This window comes from Aspergillus thermomutatus (genome assembly GCF_002237265.1).
Source record: "Aspergillus thermomutatus strain HMR AF 39 chromosome Unknown NODE_56, whole genome shotgun sequence".
NCBI lineage: Eukaryota > Fungi > Ascomycota > Eurotiomycetes > Eurotiales > Aspergillaceae > Aspergillus > Aspergillus thermomutatus.
In genome coordinates, this window is record NW_020798105.1 from 105,268 (window position 1) to 123,758 (window position 18,491).

An 18,491-nucleotide genomic window follows, 5' to 3' on the forward strand; every position below is an offset into this window, starting at 1 on the left:
GTGCCTCAGGTTCAGGTGAGCACCAGCGACCGTCCGAAGCTCGCCTTAATCAGAATAGTAGCCGTCCAGATACCTACCTCTACAGACTCATTCGGGGCTTTACTCCTTTCTTGAGTTAGGGATTTCAATTCTTCCATTATTCTTCGATAACGTTTGCTGTTTTGCTGAGTTCCATCTCAATTGTCCAGGTACGCTGCTACTCAGTCAAGTGTCCTGCGGCGGCCCAAACCCCACGAAACCTCGCTCCGGGGTCTCTAACCACTATCCCTTCCTATACCACCAGAACTCTGCTATCATCAGCGACTAATATCAGTTTCAGAGCAGGTGCTTGATCTTTTTATCCTGTTCACGACAGCCTTTCTGTGCCGATCACAAAATAACTTCTGGGACCCCTGTTCAGTTCGCGTCATACCGGATACATTTACCAACATAATTCCAATTCCTGCTGAGGCCTTGGACCTGCCGCATCCTTGCCTCGTTAGCCTTTTTTCACTCATTCAATAGTACATTGAAAAGCATATAGAAGTTCCCGCGATGGAGGGTCAGGGAGAAAATGATGAGCTCTACCCCATTGCCGTTCTCATTGATGAGCTGAAGGTACAGTTGCTCTTTTAACCCACGTCATCTCCTTTTAACATAAACTGATTGTCGCGTGCGCCGTCTCCTTTAGCATGATGAGGTTACTCTTCGTATCAACGCTATACGCCGTCTTTCTACGATTGCATTGGCCTTAGGACCAGAGAGAACTCGGGACGAACTTATTCCTTTTCTCGATGGTTAGTTCTTCGACCAAAATTCGGGCATGACAAGACTTGTGATCTAATCGGTGCTTTCCGCAGACTCTGTTGAGGACGAAGACGAAGTCCTAACTGCTCTTAGCGAAGAGCTGGGCACTTTCGTAGAATATGTTGGCGGTCCGGAATTTGGCCATGTACTCCTTTCTCCCCTAGAGAACTTGGCAGCTATTGAAGAACCATTGGTGCGGGAGAAGGTAAGAATCAGCGGATTGGATTTGTCGTTTCTTTTGCTGACAGAAAGCTAGGCCGTCGAGTCGCTCAACAAGATCGGGGAGGAATTGTCCGAGAAGCAGATCGAAGAATACTTCATCCCCATGGTTCTTCGCCTCTCGAAAGCCGACTGGTTCACATCGAAAGTCTCAGCCACAGGTCTCTACTGCGTTCCCTACAGAAAATCACAGCAACCACTGCAGCAAAGTCTCCGCCAATATTTCGGAGGTCTTGTACATGACGAAACGCCGATGGTGCGACGACAGGCGGCAAATAACCTTGCCAAGTTTGTCAAGGAAATGCAGACACAAGTGATCATTGAGGAAATAATACCCTTGTTCCAATACTTGGCCAGTGACGATCAAGACAGCGTGCGCTTGCTGACGGTGGACATTCTTATCTCTATCGCCGAGGAAATCCCCAAGGAGCAACAACCCAGCCATGGTGTCCTGTTGACCTCCCTGCGCAATCTGTTTGAGGATAAGAGCTGGAGAGTGAGATACATGGTTGCCGATCGATATGAGAAGGTATTTTGTCCATGTTGCGGCTTTGGCTATCCTTTCTGGGCTGTGCTGACATCTTATGGCAGATCGCTAAAGCTGTGCACGAGGAGGTCGTTACTCGCGACATGGTGCCCTCATTCGTCAAGCTTCTAAAGGACACAGAGGCTGAAGTTCGAACTGCTATTGCAGGCCAGATTCCAGGTATGTAAGACTTTTATGCAGACTAGGACTTGGCTAACTGATGGCGATTAGGTTTCTGCAGCTTGATTGACCGGGAGACTCTGCTTAACGAGATCATGACGAGCGTGGAGGATCTTGTCTCGGACCAGTCCCAGCATGTGCGAGCGGCATTGGGTACTCAAATCAGCGGACTGGCCCCGATCCTCGGGAAAGAAGAGTCAGAGTGATACCGTTCTAAGTTTGCTTGGGCATGAGTGCTGATGATCTACGATTAGGACGATTGCTCATCTGCTCCCGATGTTCCTTCAGATGCTCAAAGACGAGTTCCCCGATGTTCGTCTGCATATCATTTCCAAGCTGGAATTGGTCAACAAAGGTAAGATTCAAGACACGACTTTCTCATCGGTTCGGTTATATCTAATGGTTTCAGTCATCGGCATCGACCTCCTTTCGCAGTCGCTTCTTCCCGCCATTGTCCAGTTAGCTGAAGACAAACAATGGAGAGTTCGTCTTGCTATCATCGAGTACATCCCTCTTCTCGCTAGTCAGCTGGGAGTCAAATTTTTCGACGAACAGCTGAGCGATTTGTGCATGGGATGGCTTGGTGACACTGTCTTCTCTATCAGAGAGGCTGCCACTCAAAATTTGCGAAAGCTTACAGAAGTCTTCGGAGTCGAATGGGCCCAGGGCTCCATCATCCCGAAGGTCATGGCCATGGGACAACATCCTAACTATCTCTACAGAATGACCACATGCTTTGCTATCTCTGTGAGTGTCTCTCGGCCTCTTGGAAATTAGGTCATTACTAACTATGTTAGACTCTTGCGCCCGTTGTCTCGTTGGACATAATAGAAAACTCAATCCTTCCTATTCTAGACAGACTTGTAACGGATGAGATCCCCAATATCCGCTTCAATGTCGCCAAATCCTACGCTGTATTGATCGACACACTACGGCGCCTTCCCGCCCAAGGGACGCTGTCCGAGCTCGAGAAAGCCGGAAAACCCGCGACCCCGTCACCGCGGGGTCAGGAGCTCATCCAGCAGAGAATCCTTCCCAGTTTAGAGAAGTTGCAGCAGGATGAAGATGTTGATGTCCGGTACTTTGCTACGACTGCCGTGGGCGGCCACGAGGAGGCCATGCAGACTTCACCCTAGGCTTAGCCATTTGATATTATGCTAGTTCGCTGCATGCACCACTTCATACCCACGTCCTAAGGGAGCCTTTCACTGAGGGTAGCGGGAGTAAATATAGGACTTGCGCTTCTGTGGGGGGCGGGTTGGAGACTTGTCAATCTTGTCCACTTAGAGAAATGGTCAGGCCAACTGACTCACTGAATGAAATAATCCATGGCGTTAATGAAGTAGACTTTGTTCCATCATGAGAAACCAGCAATATCTTGTATCTGAGAGTTGGGCAGAAACTAATTTATTGGGATTCTCGAAAGTTGTGGTTTGGAATATGAGAAAACAAAAAAAACAAAAAGATCCGTCAGCGATAGGACTCGAACCTATGCGGCCGAAGCCAAGTGATTTCTAATCACTCCCCTTAACCACTCGGGCACACTGACTGGGCTTATGATACTGATTGCCAGTATTGCTTTATACTACAATGGAATCTATCATCCGTTCTAAGGATGCCAGAGACAGATGAGAGACTCAGATATGATCCTATCCAGCAGGGAGAAGTTGCAACTTAGGGACATTCAATAATATTAGATCTCACATCTGTTCTGAAGTATCCGTACCTAAGTGTCGAAAACAACCTGCATTATCACAGTTTGGCTTTATCACCTTTAAGAGATCCTCGCTCTGAGCTAGCATATACCAATGAGAAACCACACATATAATCAAGGTTCATTGTTCTGATGCTGTGTAGCTGTAATCCTCGTCAACTCCAGCAACATATTACTGCCATCGCCCATATCTGTAATCAGGTTCAGGATACAAAGGGACACTGTCTCCGCGTCTGTACTATGTTAGTCAGATGCTTCCATCTAAAGCCAGCCATATTCAAATAATAGTCGTGCAATGTCAGCTCTGGGCTCGATTATTGTGGTAAGCATTCTCTTCCTTAATGAATCAAAAAAAGTAACGATTCTTCCAGAACTAGTCAGTGTGCCCGAGTGGTTAAGGGGAGTGATTAGAAATCACTTGGCTTCGGCCGCATAGGTTCGAGTCCTATCGCTGACGGATCTTTCTTTTTATTCTCTACGGCCACTCACCGAAGAGCGTATCTTACTAAACTATATATGCCAGGACATGATAGGGCAACGCAGGGTGTAATAGCTTCATTTTTATATCCCGAGAGATTAGCTTATATCATCAAAATGCTCCTTCTACACCTCATTGCACTGGGAAACTCATGAATCATGATAATTAGCAGGGCGGAGACTCAGCAGCAAGGATTGCAGTTAGAAAACTCGTTAGCTCCGACCCCGGCCTATCATGCATTAGAATACTTAGGAAGCTTCGTTCAAGGTGCCTGCCAACCTGATCTCCCACTGTAAACGAGTTCGTGACTGATATGCTTATGTGCCTTCTCTGCACTCGTGTCTAGTCAGATCCTGCCAACGTGACTGTCCAACAACCATACAGCCAGTATGTCGCTGTCATGGCCCTGGCACTTCGTACTTGTTTCTCCGGCCGAGCAACAGCATCGCCGCGAGCTTCTTGATCTTCGGGGATACTATGCTCAACTTTCTGTTCTCATTGCTTTGATCGCATTCAGATGCTATAAGAGGTCCTTTTCGCCCGCAAGGTATGCAAGTGGCCCTCAGCGAGCACATAGATCATGGTGGGAATTACCCCTCTTTCACGGCTGGTCGGAGACTCGAGCACAATATACTGTCTGTTTGATTTGGCTTGGTTGGCTTCTGGGACTCTCCATGTGGAGGAGTGGTGAGGGTATGTACTTTCTTTTCTTCGCGTGTCGTTCTGGCCGTCCCTTGATGCAGGAACAACAATATCCCACAGCTCCTGACTGGGCCGATACCTGAATACTCTATTGCTTGGTTCAAGATAGACACGAGCTAAATGACAGCTATTCTGTCAGATTACCTCCACCTGACCAAAGCGCTGGGCCATGTTGCCATTTCGCAGTTGCCATTCCAGGTGCTGATGTCCCCGGTCTGGTATATATCCGCATCCAGACCGACATCGCCATCCGTTGTGTCGATCTTGACATCCATCCCACAATCCGCCTTGACGCCTTTGCACCGTCTCTTCGGTCGAGTAGTCCTCTCGCCTTTATTGATTGCGCATGCCACTCTGTATTTGTCATTCTTCGTGCAATCGTCTCACCCAGATTTCAGCTCTTTGCTGGCCAAACGCATACGCGATTTGGATGTCCAGTGGGGCTTGTGCGGAGTTGTCACCACGATCTTCATTCTTCTCCTTACACGGCCCGTGGGATCAACCGGCGGGCTGCGAGCCATGAGAACAGGATCGATACATTTGAGACGACAGTTGTTTTATGTTGTGCATATGCTGCTGGTCGCAGCATTGTGTCTTGCAGCGTACTGCCATGTTGCTCAGGCGCAAGCATTTGTCCTCGAGACACTGGGGGCTTTTGCACTTAACATAGCTTGCTGTTGGATGTTTTCGCGAGACAAGCAGCACTAGGTCACTATCTTGAGTCAATTTCTACACTGATTAGTACCTTCCTTTGACAGCCATGAACCGCGGCTGAGAGGCTCGAAGATGAAATACTATATAATTGGCACTTTCACTGCCACATCCCAATGCCACTATTCTAACCAAGGGACTTTTGCAGAATCGACACCATTATCTGGAATGATAACGATGCAATCACCATCAGCACTGCAATCATCCGTACGGAGTTACAAAGCTGAGGCACCTAAGCAGCCTAAGCAGGTTCGATACGCAACCTTCCCGCCACCAAGCATAAATGTGGCTCCTGAAAATTCTCGCTCTGGAATCACTTGCCGAGTCCCCCCTTATTCGGATTACGTATTCTCAAGCACAAGAAATGCACGGCAAGATAGCAACGGCCACTCGAGTAATCGAATATGTCCTTAGCTCATAAGGTACCATCAAGCCAGCATTCAAGGATTAAGTACCTACCTGCGCGGTCGATTCTTGGCACACCAAACACAAATGTGGAATTCTCCTGGTCGACGCTTGTGGTTGAATAATGGTCTGGCCCTGCCGCCCTGTGTCCCTAAAGTTCTTGCAGAACCTTAAAGTTCTTAGTGCCTGTCTCGTGGTCCGGACAACCGATTACGTATTTACCTATCTACTTAGTACTTTGGGGGGGGGGGTTTTGGAGAGAGATTTGGTCCCACCTCTATTTCCATGAATTATTTCATATCGAACAATCAAATCATTTGTCGTCGAAGGGAGCTTCTATATTATTTGCCATTTATCATTCACCCCCCCGGGGTTCTTCGTCATCCTGCTTCTCCTTTTCACCCTCGCAAAACCCTTACATGCATCATCAACAAACAAACAAACATTCTTGTTACCATCGCCCTCGTCTCAATGCCCCCTCGGCACTCTTTTCGCGTACATAGCTAAGAAAGCCCCTCTCGGTGGCAGGATGCGACTTCAACGACTCGTTTTCTTATTGGGTGTCGTCATCCTCGCAAGCTTATCGGTTGTCTTTCTCAGAAGAAGCCATCATGATTCCGACTTACCCCTCAATCAGCCTCCTCCAGCTACTCCACGCCCTCCTGCACATATTTCCACCAATTTGCAGCAGCAGAAACAGTTGCCAGAAAGTCCCGCGACAACACCCTTTTCCGGAGATCAGCACCCAATCGCCACTCTCGTCGAAAATGCAGAGCACGAATTCGAACAGTTGCATTCGCGCCAGTCCAAGACTCTGACCGACGCCGTCAATGAATACCGTCGTCGATATAATATGCACCCCCCGCCGCATTTCGATAGGTGGTTTCAGTTCGCTCAATCGAGGGGTGTCCAATTGATTGATGAATACGACACGATTTACCACTCCTTGCTACCTTTTTGGGCGATCGAGCCAAAGCTGATTCGTGAACGTGCGCGCGAGACGCTTGGGTATGACAATGCTGTGATTGGATTGCTCATCAGAAATGGAAAGGTCACTCTGGTAGAAGGAGGTGGTGACGAACACAAATGGCAGCGAGATGCTACTGCTGGGATGATGAGTGACTTTGTGAAGTTTCTACCAGATATGGACCTCGTTTTCAATACCCACGATGAGCCTCGAGTCGTCATTCCAAGCGATGATCTGCGCAGGATGGTCAGTGTTGCGAAGGACAGTGTCCTCCCGAAATCCTTCCAGAATCAATCGCCGACGAACGCGTGGTCGCCTCGGCCCAAAGATCTGAACAAGGGTGACCGGATCGACGAAGTGCGTACGACACGTTTCAATCGCTATGCACATCAGCCCACATGGACCGACTCTCGAGCTTCCTGCTCGGTGGACAGCCCCGCCCGATCCCTGGACGAGAATGCGCCTGATAATGTCAGGGCCTACGAACGTGGAGATCCGGGTTTTATCTACAATACCACTGCCTTTTCCGATATCTGCAATACTCCGTCATTGAGAAAAACTTACGGCTTTTTTGACCGTGCAAACGCCTTTGACGTCGTTCACGATCTATTTCCAATTTTCTCGCAGAGCAAAATCTCCAGCTTTCAGGATATCCTCTATCCAAGTCCCTGGTACTGGGCTAACATGGTTCCCTACGCGGAGGGAGCGGATTACCCTTGGGACGAGAAGCAAGAAAAGATGTACTGGAGGGGTTCCACAACCGGAGGTTTCTCTCGGGCTGGTGGCTGGCGGCGGCAACACCGTCAGATTTTTGTCGGCAACAGCAATAGCCTGGGCAATGCCAAGGTTCTTGCTAAAACCACTGACGGTAATTGGCAAACCAAGGAAGTCAGCCGCGCAGAGTATCGTGATCTGTTCGACATTAGGTTTTCGTCCATCGGGCAATGTGACCCGAACGACTGCGATGCTCAGAGGGAATTCTTTGACATCGTGGATGCGGCTGATCAGCAGGATGCATGGACTTACAAGTATCTAATCGATATCGACGGGAACGCATTCAGTGGCCGGTATTACGCCTTTTTGCACAGCAACAGTCTAGTTTGCAAGGTGGCTATTTTTCGTGAATGGCACGACGAGTGGATCAAACCCTGGGTACACTACGTTCCTCTGAGCTTGACGGGCGACGAGTACGTCGAGATGATGCGGTACTTTGTCGCTGAAGATGAGGGCAAAAACATGGCGGCAAAGATTGCGCGACAAGGCCAGGACTGGGCCCAGAAAGCATTACGAAATGACGATATTGAAGTGTGGTTCTTCAGACTGTTGCTAGAGTAAGCTTACTTCTTGATTGCAATTCGTGACTCGCTAACATTGCCTTGGCAGATACGGACGTTTAGTAGACGATAACCGTGAGAATTTGGGATTCTTCATTTGATCTGCTCGGGAGTTGGTGATGAAATTTCTTCTTCCTCTTCTTTAACTTTCCGGTGTTATGATTTTGCTTCATGAATCTTCGGTTGCACTTGCTCTATATCAATACCCATTTCTTGCGAGTGATGTCTCAATTGCCTGACTGCATTGTATGAGGCTGTTAGCGTTTGTATTGTACTTTATGTTTCTTTCGCTTTGTTGATATTCGTCTATGATGGAGGCGTCTAGACTTGACAGTACTGCAGCTGCAACAGTTCCCTGTTCTGTATATGTAGCTTTGCAGCTGTCTCTACCAATGTATTGCTTTTTCCAGGACGTTCAAGGCTTCTCCTTCGCCTACATCGCCTTGGTTGGAGAGGCTTTTGCCTTTTGATCTTGTGAGAATTCGACTTTGTTAGACGAATATATGTTCAAGATCAATAGCTCCTCAAAAGCTCTCCTTCTCTCGAATATGGCATCCTATAATTACTATGATGGTATCAAGCTATAAGCTCAGGTTTGAAACTGAGTTGTGTTGCCTTATGCATCAGGCAAGCAAGCATAATCACATGCGTTATGACGCATCATTTATATAGTAGTTACTCCGTACTAGTGGGCGGAGAACGCTTCCCCTCCAGGCTCCAGGCTCCAGCCTCCATCTATCTAGGTACTGCTTTAAGCTTATTTTGTGCCCAAAGCCAGTTCAATTTTTTATTTCTTTCTCCCATCGTATTTCATTGTATTATTGCACTGAAGCTTAGGTACCATTGCAGTTTTCTCCATGAGGAAAGTCACCAACTTGTTACGTTCCTTCTGAAATTACAACTTCTTCTTGCTCTTAGCGTCATTGTTTGAGTGGAGAGCAGGTCATCTGCCAGACTGCTAGCAACATGGCTGGCTGTCTCGCTAATAGCTTCAAATCTGCTGTGATTTTTGCTTATGGATTTTTCACTCTGGTTCTCTATGGACTCATAGCTGTGAAGAAGGGACTTTTCTTCAAACGTCCGACTGAGAAGGAGAAGTTGGAGTTGCAGTTAGGTGAGTGGGCTTGCGTCGCGGACATTTCGATCGCAGCAGAACTGACCCGATGCCTGTTGCAATGGGAATAGCCCGCGACCGCTTCTGGGATCTCTCGAAAGAATGCTTTGGTCTTTCTCATCACATGCTTACCCTGCGAAACGGATTCAAATTCCATTACCTTTGCAATGATTCCCCTGAGAGCTCGACGGCGTCTCAGAAACCACTGGCGATCTTCATCCACGGGTTTCCTGATAGCTGGGCCGTGTGGCGGTACATCGTGAGCTCCAAGTCTCTTCAATCTGCGGCTACATTGGTTGTCGTCGACTTACCCGGCTACGGAGGAAGCGATTGTTTGGACAAATATTCGGCGACAAACGTCTTGGAGAGCTTGACGGAGTTTATCATCACTATCAGAGTCAAGTACGGCATTGATACGGAGACTGGAAACAACCAGCGACGGACGGTTATCGTGGGGCATGACTGGGGTTGCGTTATCTCCACGCGGCTTGCAGCTGAAGCTCCTCAGTTGGCTGACCGGTTTATCGTCACCAATGGGCCGGTGGTATGTATAGCAACGACCAATGGGTGATTGACCTTCACTAACTCTCATTTCCAGCCCGGTCTGGCTGCAGCGAACATTCGGCGACTTGTATCCTCATCGTCGAAAATGTTCAAGACTTCGATCCGCTCACCAATCCGGTCGCGCTCGACGCTCATCAAAGCTGTCAGGTCTCTGTGGCCTGTGTTTCGGCAATTGAAGCTCTCGGGCTATATCTTTGTGATGCAATTGCCAATGGGCTTTGTTAAATACTTCGGCAGCGGGGGCAACCTTTCCTTCCTAAAGGCGGTTCATCAAGACTCCCATGGTGATGTCGATTTCACCGCTCGGGATGCCGCAGAATGTATGGCTAGCACTTTGGGCCCGTCGACCGAAGAATGCAAAACACGGACTGCCGAAGGCGACGAGTATCCAGTTTCGGTGGAGGAGCGTGCGTTCTCTAACTTCCAGCACATGGTTCGCTACTACCGAGATGGGGCGGCAATGGGCCGCTGGTGCAAATCTGTCCAAACCATCGCCGACCTGCATAGCATTGCGGGAGGGAATCCGCTGCGGCGCACTGGTAGTGGAGTTGGCTTGTTCGATGACGGACCTACAGGAGCGTTGAAAGCAAGCTCCACAATCCTCTGGGGCAAGGCAGATATTGCTCTCGACGCTCAGCTGTGCCTTGATGGCATCTCGGACTACCTTGTCTACAACAGCGAGGTCGTCGTGCTCCCACGCTCTCGTCACTTCACGCCATTGGAGCGCGAGAGCCGTGTGGCCATCGAGAAGACCGTGGAGTGGGCTGTGAAGGGAGAACGAGAGGACATCGGTGCCGTTGTTCAGGCTTGTTACCCTGACGCCGTGGTGACTGTTCGCAAGTAGGAATGGTACGTTGAGACGGATGTGGTACCTTGTGGGAGTTGACCTCCCTTTCCCGATCGCTCTCCTATCCTTCTGTTGACAATTTTCTCGTCTTTTGCGTTGCCGTGTTGCAGACTCGCTGGTTGAGTTTGTATAGACAGTGCCAAGGGTTCACATATCTGCGGAGTGTCACCTGGAAAGGGAGACCATCCAATGTAAGACTACGCATTAATATTTCATCCATCAATCGATTGTCATCATTGATCGCATTCTGTGTGCATCATATTCCTAGAGTCTTCATGCTGATGCACTCTGCGTACGGAGTAACTGATGTTCAGATTGCCCCTCGTCTGTAGCACTGTCGGTGGTGGCCTTGCCCGGGTACGGGATCAAACAGTAAACATAGACAACGGAACTTTTCCCTCGTAAAGGATAAATGTAAGGGTCATATCAATAGCCAGTCTGATTTGTTTCACCGGCCGCACTAGTTCCTGGACCGGTTGAGAATAACAGAGCTCTTTACCATCCTCAATGACATGAATATCCTTGGGGATCAAAGCGCTGATTGTGGCATGAGGGCACGGACCAAATGCAGGGGTTGATGATGGTAGAAAGTCTGGAGGCACCTTGATAAGAAGAAGTGCACTGTTGTTGACCCCACTTGAGCGAGCCAGGAACGGTCCAGGTCAGCCCAATCCGGCCAGAGTTGTCTTGGAGTAGATACTCTAGTTACTGGTCAGTAGGTAGATAGATACTGAAGGATTATTGGACTCCCCAGATCATCCAGATCGTCATTGTCTCGGAGTAATTGTCAATGGGCCGGTTTTTTGTTTTTGATTTCTTAGTATCCGTGACCATGTTTTATCCAGCTACCCGCCCAGCAAGTTTAGAGCAGCTACCTTGGAAATTAGATACCTCAGGTTACCAACTTACCTCTTCTTCCGCTGTCACTGTTTCTCTCAACCGCCCATAGTCTTTCGGTTTTCCTGCTGAGTGACCGTTCGAATGGCGAGTCTGTAACCTCTTTGGACGCGATGCAGCTCTTGTGGCAGCTGTCGCTCCGATCCACTTGATCATTTCCCAGGTACTCGTGTCGCTGCTTCTGCTGGCGGGCGGGGTTGGTTTGCTTTGACGTTACCCTTGACGGAGAGGGGACGAGGAGGTCCCGTCTTGATCATCATTACCTGTCAACCGTTTCGTCTTTCGTTTTTCCTCCCTTATTTTGCCTTTTCTGTCTATTTCCTACTCTCATAATCTTTAGTTGAGGTATCATCCTTTTTCTCCCTTCTTGATCTCCCTTCCCGATCTCTACGGAGTTCGAGTGGGATTCAGGTACCGTCGAGATGGTACCTGAAGGAAGCGCAGTTTATTGCACGGTATGTACTGATTCGCATTCCCCGGGCCGTCAACTACGTCGAGAGCAATATTAATCCATTTTTAGCTCCTATTGAGCGATCATTATCTTCCTGGTAGACAATTGATCTGTTGAAGCCCGTCAAATCGATCTTTACTAAGCTTGTCCCTCTAGGTGCTATGGTTCTCGCCCATTCATTGCGGGATAATGGCACAAAGGCGAAGCTCGTTGCTCTCTACACACCTGACACATTACAGTATGTTACTGTCAAGGAGCTCCAGGTATGGCCCTACTACTTACTCGATTACATCAGACGTGCGCTTGTGTTCAAACAGCCGAGGGTATCTTATCATAACCATGTCGCTGACCAGGTCTTCTTAGACGGCATACGACGAGATCATACCCGTACAAACAGCAACAAATCACACTCCGGCAAACCTATGGCTGATGGATCGCCCGGATCTGATCTCAACATTCACCAAGATCGAACTCTGGCGACAGACGCAATTCAGACGCATAGTATACATTGACTGTGATGTCGTGGCTGTGAGAGCTCCGGATGAACTCTTAACATTGGAGGCGGATTTCGCGGCCGCGCCTGATGTCGGATGGCCGGATATTTTCAATAGCGGTGTTATGGTCCTGCGACCCAACTTGCAGGATTACTATGCGCTCAAGACGCTCGCGGAGAGGGGCATTAGCTTTGACGGGGCCGACCAAGGGCTGCTGAACATGCATTTTCGCAATTGGCATAGGTTGAGCTTCACGTATAACTGCACTCCCAGCGCCAACTACCAGTACATCCCTGCCTATAAGCATTTCCAGAGCACCATTAGCCTGATCCACTTCATTGGGGCTCAGAAGCCCTGGAACATGCCTAGACAAGTCTTGCCTGTGGAATCACCATATAATCAGTTGCTGGGGAGGTGGTGGGCTATTTACGATAGGCACTATCGCCCTGTTGTAACGGTGGGTTTTGACTTTCTCTGCTATGATGCATTCCTGTCAGCTACCTTTATTGCTCACTACGTTTCAGGTGCCCGTCCACTACCTGCCCAGTAGGCCTGCCATGGTAGAGAGTGACATACCTACCTACCCACAAAAGACTGTACCGCAACCGTCTCACTTACAGATTTCACATCCTCCTGGAGATCAACCTATGGCTAGTTCCTTTGAGCAAGTCTTAGAAATACAGCATGATCAACAAGTGGCTAGCTCTTCTGGGCAAGCATTAGGAACGCCACCACTACAACCACATTCAGTACGTAGTCATAGCCACACCCAGGTCGAACAGGCTCCTCGCGAGGAAGGCTTCCATGACCAGGGCAGTTCTTCTCATGGGCCGGAGGTGTCGCACGTGGAACATGCGCAACCAGTACCAGAGGAACATCATCCGATTCAGAGTGAAGCAGCACCGATCAGAAGTGCTGTTCCACAGTATGTTCGTGGAGAAGAACACGTATCCGCCTATGTGCAGCCGCATTCCAGCCAACCAGCGTTCACAATACAGACCGAACAGCCTACTCACCAGGCTAGCGCTCTACCGCCTCCGTCGCAACCCTCGGCTGCGAATGAGGTCCATCACGAGCATCAACAGCCAGAGCCCGTCGTCGAGACACAACAGCCACCTCAGGTACTGTCCGCACCGCCAGTCGAGGTCGAAACTTTTGAAGCGCCCAAGGCGGAATGGGATGCAGCTCGGTAAGTGCAAAATTGATTCGCTGAAAGGACCCTTCTCACTCGGTCTTTTTAGGGAACCGCCTCCTGTGAACAGCAAGCCGGAAGGTTTTGCATTGGCCGAAAGGACTTATACCATGTCTGAAGATCAACGGCTCTTTCAACCGCCGGCATCTTATCCAGAGGCTCCGAAGAACATGTGGTACCAGGTCCCTGAGACAAAGCCGGAGCCAGAAAAACTTACGCAAATATTCCCTTGGGAAAGTCGTGCGCCCAAGCCCACGCGTGTTTTTCTGGAGGACCAGCCGAGTACAGTCTCTACGCCCAGCGTAGAGTCACCCTCGACATCCACCAGAGAAGAATACAAACCATCCATATGGTCAAGGACCTCATGGACAGCCGAAGAGCCATCTACCGCTACATGGGAGACCTATTCCCATTCAAATGCATGGGATGAAGTACCGGAGATACAGAAGTACATATCATCCATTCAACATGGCAGAAAAGCCAAAGTGCAAGTGATCTCTGGGGGACCCAGCCCGGGAACCGAGCCCTCCAGCTGGCGAACAACCGAGTATGGGCCCATGGGCATGCGAGTCACGGATTTCCCCACGGAGGTAGAACGCCCCAGCCTTCCCGTGACGCCAGCGCCCATCAGACGATCCTTCGGGCAAGCCGCGGGGGACGAGACTACCGATGAACAATTACCGATCGCGGAAGGCGTACCAAAACAGGAGGACTGGGTGGGTCTCACGGTTGATGTGTTTTTGCACCTCCTTCAAGCGACGTACTTATACTGGAAGTTTACAGAATCCGTTGGCACGCCTCGAAGAGCTTTGCCGGCGCCAGTCCGAAGTTTTGGAGAACGCCGATTTATTAGTTAGGCGTGTTTGATATTTGTTCCGCATTCCCTCTTCTCTCTCTCTTCTCTTTTTTTTTTTGTGGTATGTTATAATGCACTGGTCTCTGAATGCTGCCGCTGGCGTTTTTTCGTTTCAGGTTCATCCACTATCTCGCATATCATTGCATGACTGTACAGTACGTCTCAAGCATGTGCATTTACTTTCCGGGGATTTAGTTGAGCCATGCATGAGGAGCGAATATCTTTTTTGGCAGATGTTCAAACAGTTGTTGATGCAATTGCGTCTGGGATTGTTTATTGCGAACTCTTGTGGGTCCTACACTCAATTCTAAGCAGGAATAGGAAAAGGGAAAAGTGAGAAGTCATTTCTGCTTCATGCAAATCCCATCAGAAATTCATTGGCCAGAAAAAAAAATGGACGTAAAGCTAATACTGACATCCTGGATAGCACACTCGAGTCACGTCTCATGCAGAGAAGACAAATGCAAAGGTATCTTGTACGTGCTGAGCAACTAGCTCAACATGATAGAAACAGCAGACAGAAAGCGGCCAACTCTCCATGCAGCCCGGAAAGCAAAGCTAGACTAGCACCGTTCTCCTCTGATAGAGTAGAAATGGGACTGCTTCACGCGGCTTGCTTTCCCAGTCTTCTCGTCGAACACGCAGAACCCATACGTTGCTGCATTTGGCGGGGTGTAAACTGTCGAGTTCGTATGGTTAGCTTGGGACTCGTAGCGCACAGCGAAGCAGACACATGCATGAGGTCAATGTGAGATACATACGGTGTAAAGAGACGGCGGGGTTATGAGGGTCTGGGTTCGATATCTTATGAAGGCCCAGCTTGACAAATTGTCAGTTTCGAGTTACGATATGAGTTAGGGGAGTAGCGGTTACAGACCTTGTCAGACATGTAGGTTACCTGGTTTTCAGTGTAGGTGGTTTCCTTGATGATTTGCGGCGAGGAGGACTGCCCGTTTTGGAGTTTATCTTGATCGGGCCATGTATATAGGGTCTCTTGGAGAGAGCCTTTGAGGATCTAGGGCGTTGTTAGTTCAGTAGTTTTGCCCCGATGAGGATATGTGGGAGTAGCGTTCAAAGCTAGATGAACGGTACCTTCATGACACAATGTGCATTGGCATGATCATGTATTGCGCTCCCTTTGCCTGGGCTCCAGACCAAAATCAACTATCGGAGTACATTATTAGCACGCGACCCGTGTCTCACGGTGGCGAGGTACATATGATCTGGTCTCGGCCACATGCAGGTACGGGCATATCATCACAGCGCCGCTGAAGCTTACAGCACCGAAGGGGATCGACGTCTGACCTACCAAATTACTTTTACCGTTTCCCTCATCGATGAGATTCCTTGTATATCCCCTGCTGTTATCTCCCAGGGCAAAAGGGCGCCATTCCTCCGGGTTGGAGACATATTGCTCCATCAGGCGCTGGATGTCGAGGGGATTGACATCGTCCGAATCCAGGCCCGAGCTCGGACCCAACGCTGCGCTGAGGTCGAGGACGAGTTTCTCGAATGCATTATCAGGGTACTTATTTTGCGAAGGTGTTAATGATGTTGTGGAGTCGAGATATGGCATTGTTGTGAGGATCACTTGCAATGTGCAAGTAAGAAGTAGAAGCTGGGTTGTGATTCGAAGTATAAAAGTCGGATCAATAGTACCTTAGTCGTAGCGAGTTCGGAGCAGAGAGATTCAGCATGAAAGGTGAGGATAATGATCAGGTCATTAATAATGGGTAATTATAGGTTTTTGACGAGTATAGCAACGCAATGCCAATTCATATCATCTCATACGAATGGAACATAGGACCATTTTCGACCAGTCATGGTGATTTTTGTCTGCTACACAACATTCCCAATGCGGAAAGAGAACTCGCCACAGAAAGACGTCGATGCCTGATTTTGGCCTGAGGCCTCAACCCCGCCATGTGAGACCGCCTTGATTGAGCGACAAATGAAGTGGCGGCCACAATTTCAAAGATTGATCTCTCCGCAAAAACACTTTCACGATTGACGTGCTTACGATTTGTCTCGGGCTTAGACTGCTTTTCAGCGAGCGAGACATCGGAGAAGCCTCACGGGATTCTTCCTTCTTATTTTTTACCAATCTTCTTCGTTCTTATAGATTGCGCCTAGTACGAGGGTAGTGCTCGTACCAAACCGTCAAAATGTCGACAACCGTGGAGAAGGTATAGTTATCACATATGTCTGATCTTGATGAGGCTGATCATGCTAATTGGTATTATGACTGCAGATCAAACAAATCGAGGATGAGGTTCGTGCAGCAATCTCCACGTTGAATGGTCGCAAGTGCTTCGAAACTGACCGAATGTTCAGATGGCTCGGACTCAAAAGAACAAGGCGACGGCATTTCACTTGGGTATGCGCTGGACAGAGATGGCTTTTTTATGTATCTTGAAGTGGACAGCTGACGGCTTGTGAAGGTCAACTCAAAGCGAAGCTTGCAAAACTAAAACGAGAGCTTTTGACTCCATCCGGCGGCGGCGGTGGAGGTGGCGGTAAGTGCAGAGGTTGCGCTCATCTCTTATGGGAGGCTAACGCAGAGGTCCAGTTGGTTTCGATGTGGCTCGTACCGGTGTCGCCAGTGTGTATGTATCGACTGAACGGATCTTTGAGTACGACAATATGCTTACTAGGAGTAGTGGTTTCATCGGCTTCCCCTCCGTCGGCAAGAGTACATTAATGAGCAAATTGACTGGCCAACATTCCGAGGGTAGGTTTTGATTGATCGCGTGTCGCTGGACAGAAACTGATCTCTGGATTCGCAGCCGCGGCATACGAGTTCACAACCTTGACAACCGTTCCCGGCCAGGTCTTGTACAACGGTGCGAAGATTCAGATTCTCGATCTCCCCGGTATCATTCAGGGTGCCAAGGATGGTAAAGGTCGTGGTCGTCAGGTCATCGCAGTGGCCAAGACTTGCCATCTGATTTTCATCGTCCTTGATGTCAACAAGCCGCTGCTCGACAAAAAGATCATCGAGAACGAATTGGAGGGGTTCGGTATCAGAATCAACAAACAACCACCCAACATCGTTTTCAAGAAGAAGGACAAGGGTGGTCTTGCCATCACTAGCACTGTCCCCCTAACACATATTGACCAAGATGTATGTTCTCCTGATATGTGGCTCTTTTCAGGTTCGAAGTTAACCTTCATCGAACAGGAGATCAAAGCTGTCATGAATGAATATAAGATTTCTTCTGCGGATATTTCTATCAGATGTGATGCCACGATTGACGATCTGATTGATGTCCTTGAGGCCAAGAGCCGAAGTTATATCCCAGTCATCTATGCCCTGAACAAGATTGACTCCATTTCAATTGAGGAGCTGGATCTTCTGTACCGGATCCCCAACGCCGTTCCCATCAGTTCCGAGCATGGCTGGAACATCGATGAGCTTCTGGAACAAATGTGGGAGAAGCTCAATCTCAGACGAGTTTACACGAAGCCCAAGGGAAGGGCTCCTGATTACACAGCTCCTGTTGTCTTGAGATCAAACGCATGCACAGTCGAAGACTTTGTATGATTCCACCACACCTTTACGAGATACTGGGAGACCATTACTGATGAGTTTGTAGTGTAACGCCATTCACCGATCGATCAGGGAACAGTTCAAGGTTGCCATTGTCTATGGTCGCTCCGTCAAACACCAGCCGCAGCGAGTTGGTCTCTCGCATGAATTAGCAGATGAGGATATTGGTATGCTATCCCTGTGCTCTCCGCTATGCTTCGTGCCGCCTGAGCTAACGAGTCGATATAGTCACGATTATCAAGCGCTAAGTAATCTCAATGAACTTGAAATCCGAGAGTCCGCCCCATAGCAGGAACAGCTTTGGCGAATCGCGCACGAGAGCTTTGGAAGGTCTGTGTTAGTGATGCTGCGCTAAGATCCTTTGCCAATGACAAAAGGACCGCCCTTCGTGTGACATAGCTCCGCGAGACGCCATGGGCGTGTGATGGGAACGGACTAGATGATCCGCGCACGGGCAGCATGCTGCCAGCTGCGACTTAATTTCGGACGATTACTCGTTGGAGA

The 18,491-nt window shown here is 49.0% G+C and overlaps 6 protein-coding genes across 6 annotated transcripts; 5 read left to right on the forward strand and 1 right to left on the reverse strand.

The window, feature by feature from the left end:
- Window positions 1-534: 534 nt before the first annotated feature.
- On the forward strand, window positions 535-2,847 carry CDV56_108337 (protein phosphatase 2A structural subunit TPD3; the record flags this gene model as incomplete). Its single annotated transcript, XM_026761956.1, has 9 exons — window positions 535-597; window positions 671-776; window positions 840-991; window positions 1,043-1,534; window positions 1,597-1,711; window positions 1,763-1,907; window positions 1,966-2,066; window positions 2,121-2,458; window positions 2,509-2,847. The coding sequence occupies 9 exons, from the start codon at window positions 535-537 to the stop codon at window positions 2,845-2,847; spliced, it is 1,851 nt and encodes a 616-aa protein (XP_026615849.1).
- Window positions 2,848-6,250: 3,403 nt separating this feature from the next.
- CDV56_108479 (putative capsule-associated protein CAP1) lies at window positions 6,251-8,023 on the forward strand (the record flags this gene model as incomplete). Its single annotated transcript, XM_026762098.1, has 1 exon — window positions 6,251-8,023. The coding sequence occupies one exon, from the start codon at window positions 6,251-6,253 to the stop codon at window positions 8,021-8,023; it is 1,773 nt and encodes a 590-aa protein (XP_026615850.1).
- A 965-nt stretch (window positions 8,024-8,988) lies between these two features.
- CDV56_108556 (alpha/beta fold hydrolase) lies at window positions 8,989-10,544 on the forward strand (the record flags this gene model as incomplete). Its single annotated transcript, XM_026762175.1, has 3 exons — window positions 8,989-9,136; window positions 9,208-9,680; window positions 9,735-10,544. The coding sequence occupies 3 exons, from the start codon at window positions 8,989-8,991 to the stop codon at window positions 10,542-10,544; spliced, it is 1,431 nt and encodes a 476-aa protein (XP_026615851.1).
- Window positions 10,545-12,056: 1,512 nt separating this feature from the next.
- Window positions 12,057-14,438, forward strand: CDV56_108621 (glycogenin; the record flags this gene model as incomplete). Its single annotated transcript, XM_026762240.1, has 4 exons — window positions 12,057-12,158; window positions 12,259-12,846; window positions 12,914-13,578; window positions 13,631-14,438. 4 exons carry the CDS (start codon window positions 12,057-12,059, stop codon window positions 14,436-14,438), a joined length of 2,163 nt encoding a protein of 720 aa, XP_026615852.1.
- Window positions 14,439-15,000: 562 nt separating this feature from the next.
- Window positions 15,001-16,013, reverse strand: CDV56_108686 (putative cysteine dioxygenase Cdo1; the record flags this gene model as incomplete). Its single annotated transcript, XM_026762305.1, has 4 exons — window positions 15,001-15,137; window positions 15,199-15,256; window positions 15,315-15,452; window positions 15,747-16,013. The coding sequence occupies 4 exons, from the start codon at window positions 16,011-16,013 to the stop codon at window positions 15,001-15,003; spliced, it is 600 nt and encodes a 199-aa protein (XP_026615853.1).
- Window positions 16,014-16,602: 589 nt separating this feature from the next.
- Window positions 16,603-18,235, forward strand: RBG1 (GTP-binding protein RBG1; the record flags this gene model as incomplete). Its single annotated transcript, XM_026762346.1, has 9 exons — window positions 16,603-16,623; window positions 16,689-16,709; window positions 16,772-16,814; window positions 16,879-16,953; window positions 17,007-17,168; window positions 17,224-17,561; window positions 17,619-17,975; window positions 18,034-18,154; window positions 18,216-18,235. The coding sequence occupies 9 exons, from the start codon at window positions 16,603-16,605 to the stop codon at window positions 18,233-18,235; spliced, it is 1,158 nt and encodes a 385-aa protein (XP_026615854.1).
- Window positions 18,236-18,491: the final 256 nt, after the last annotated feature.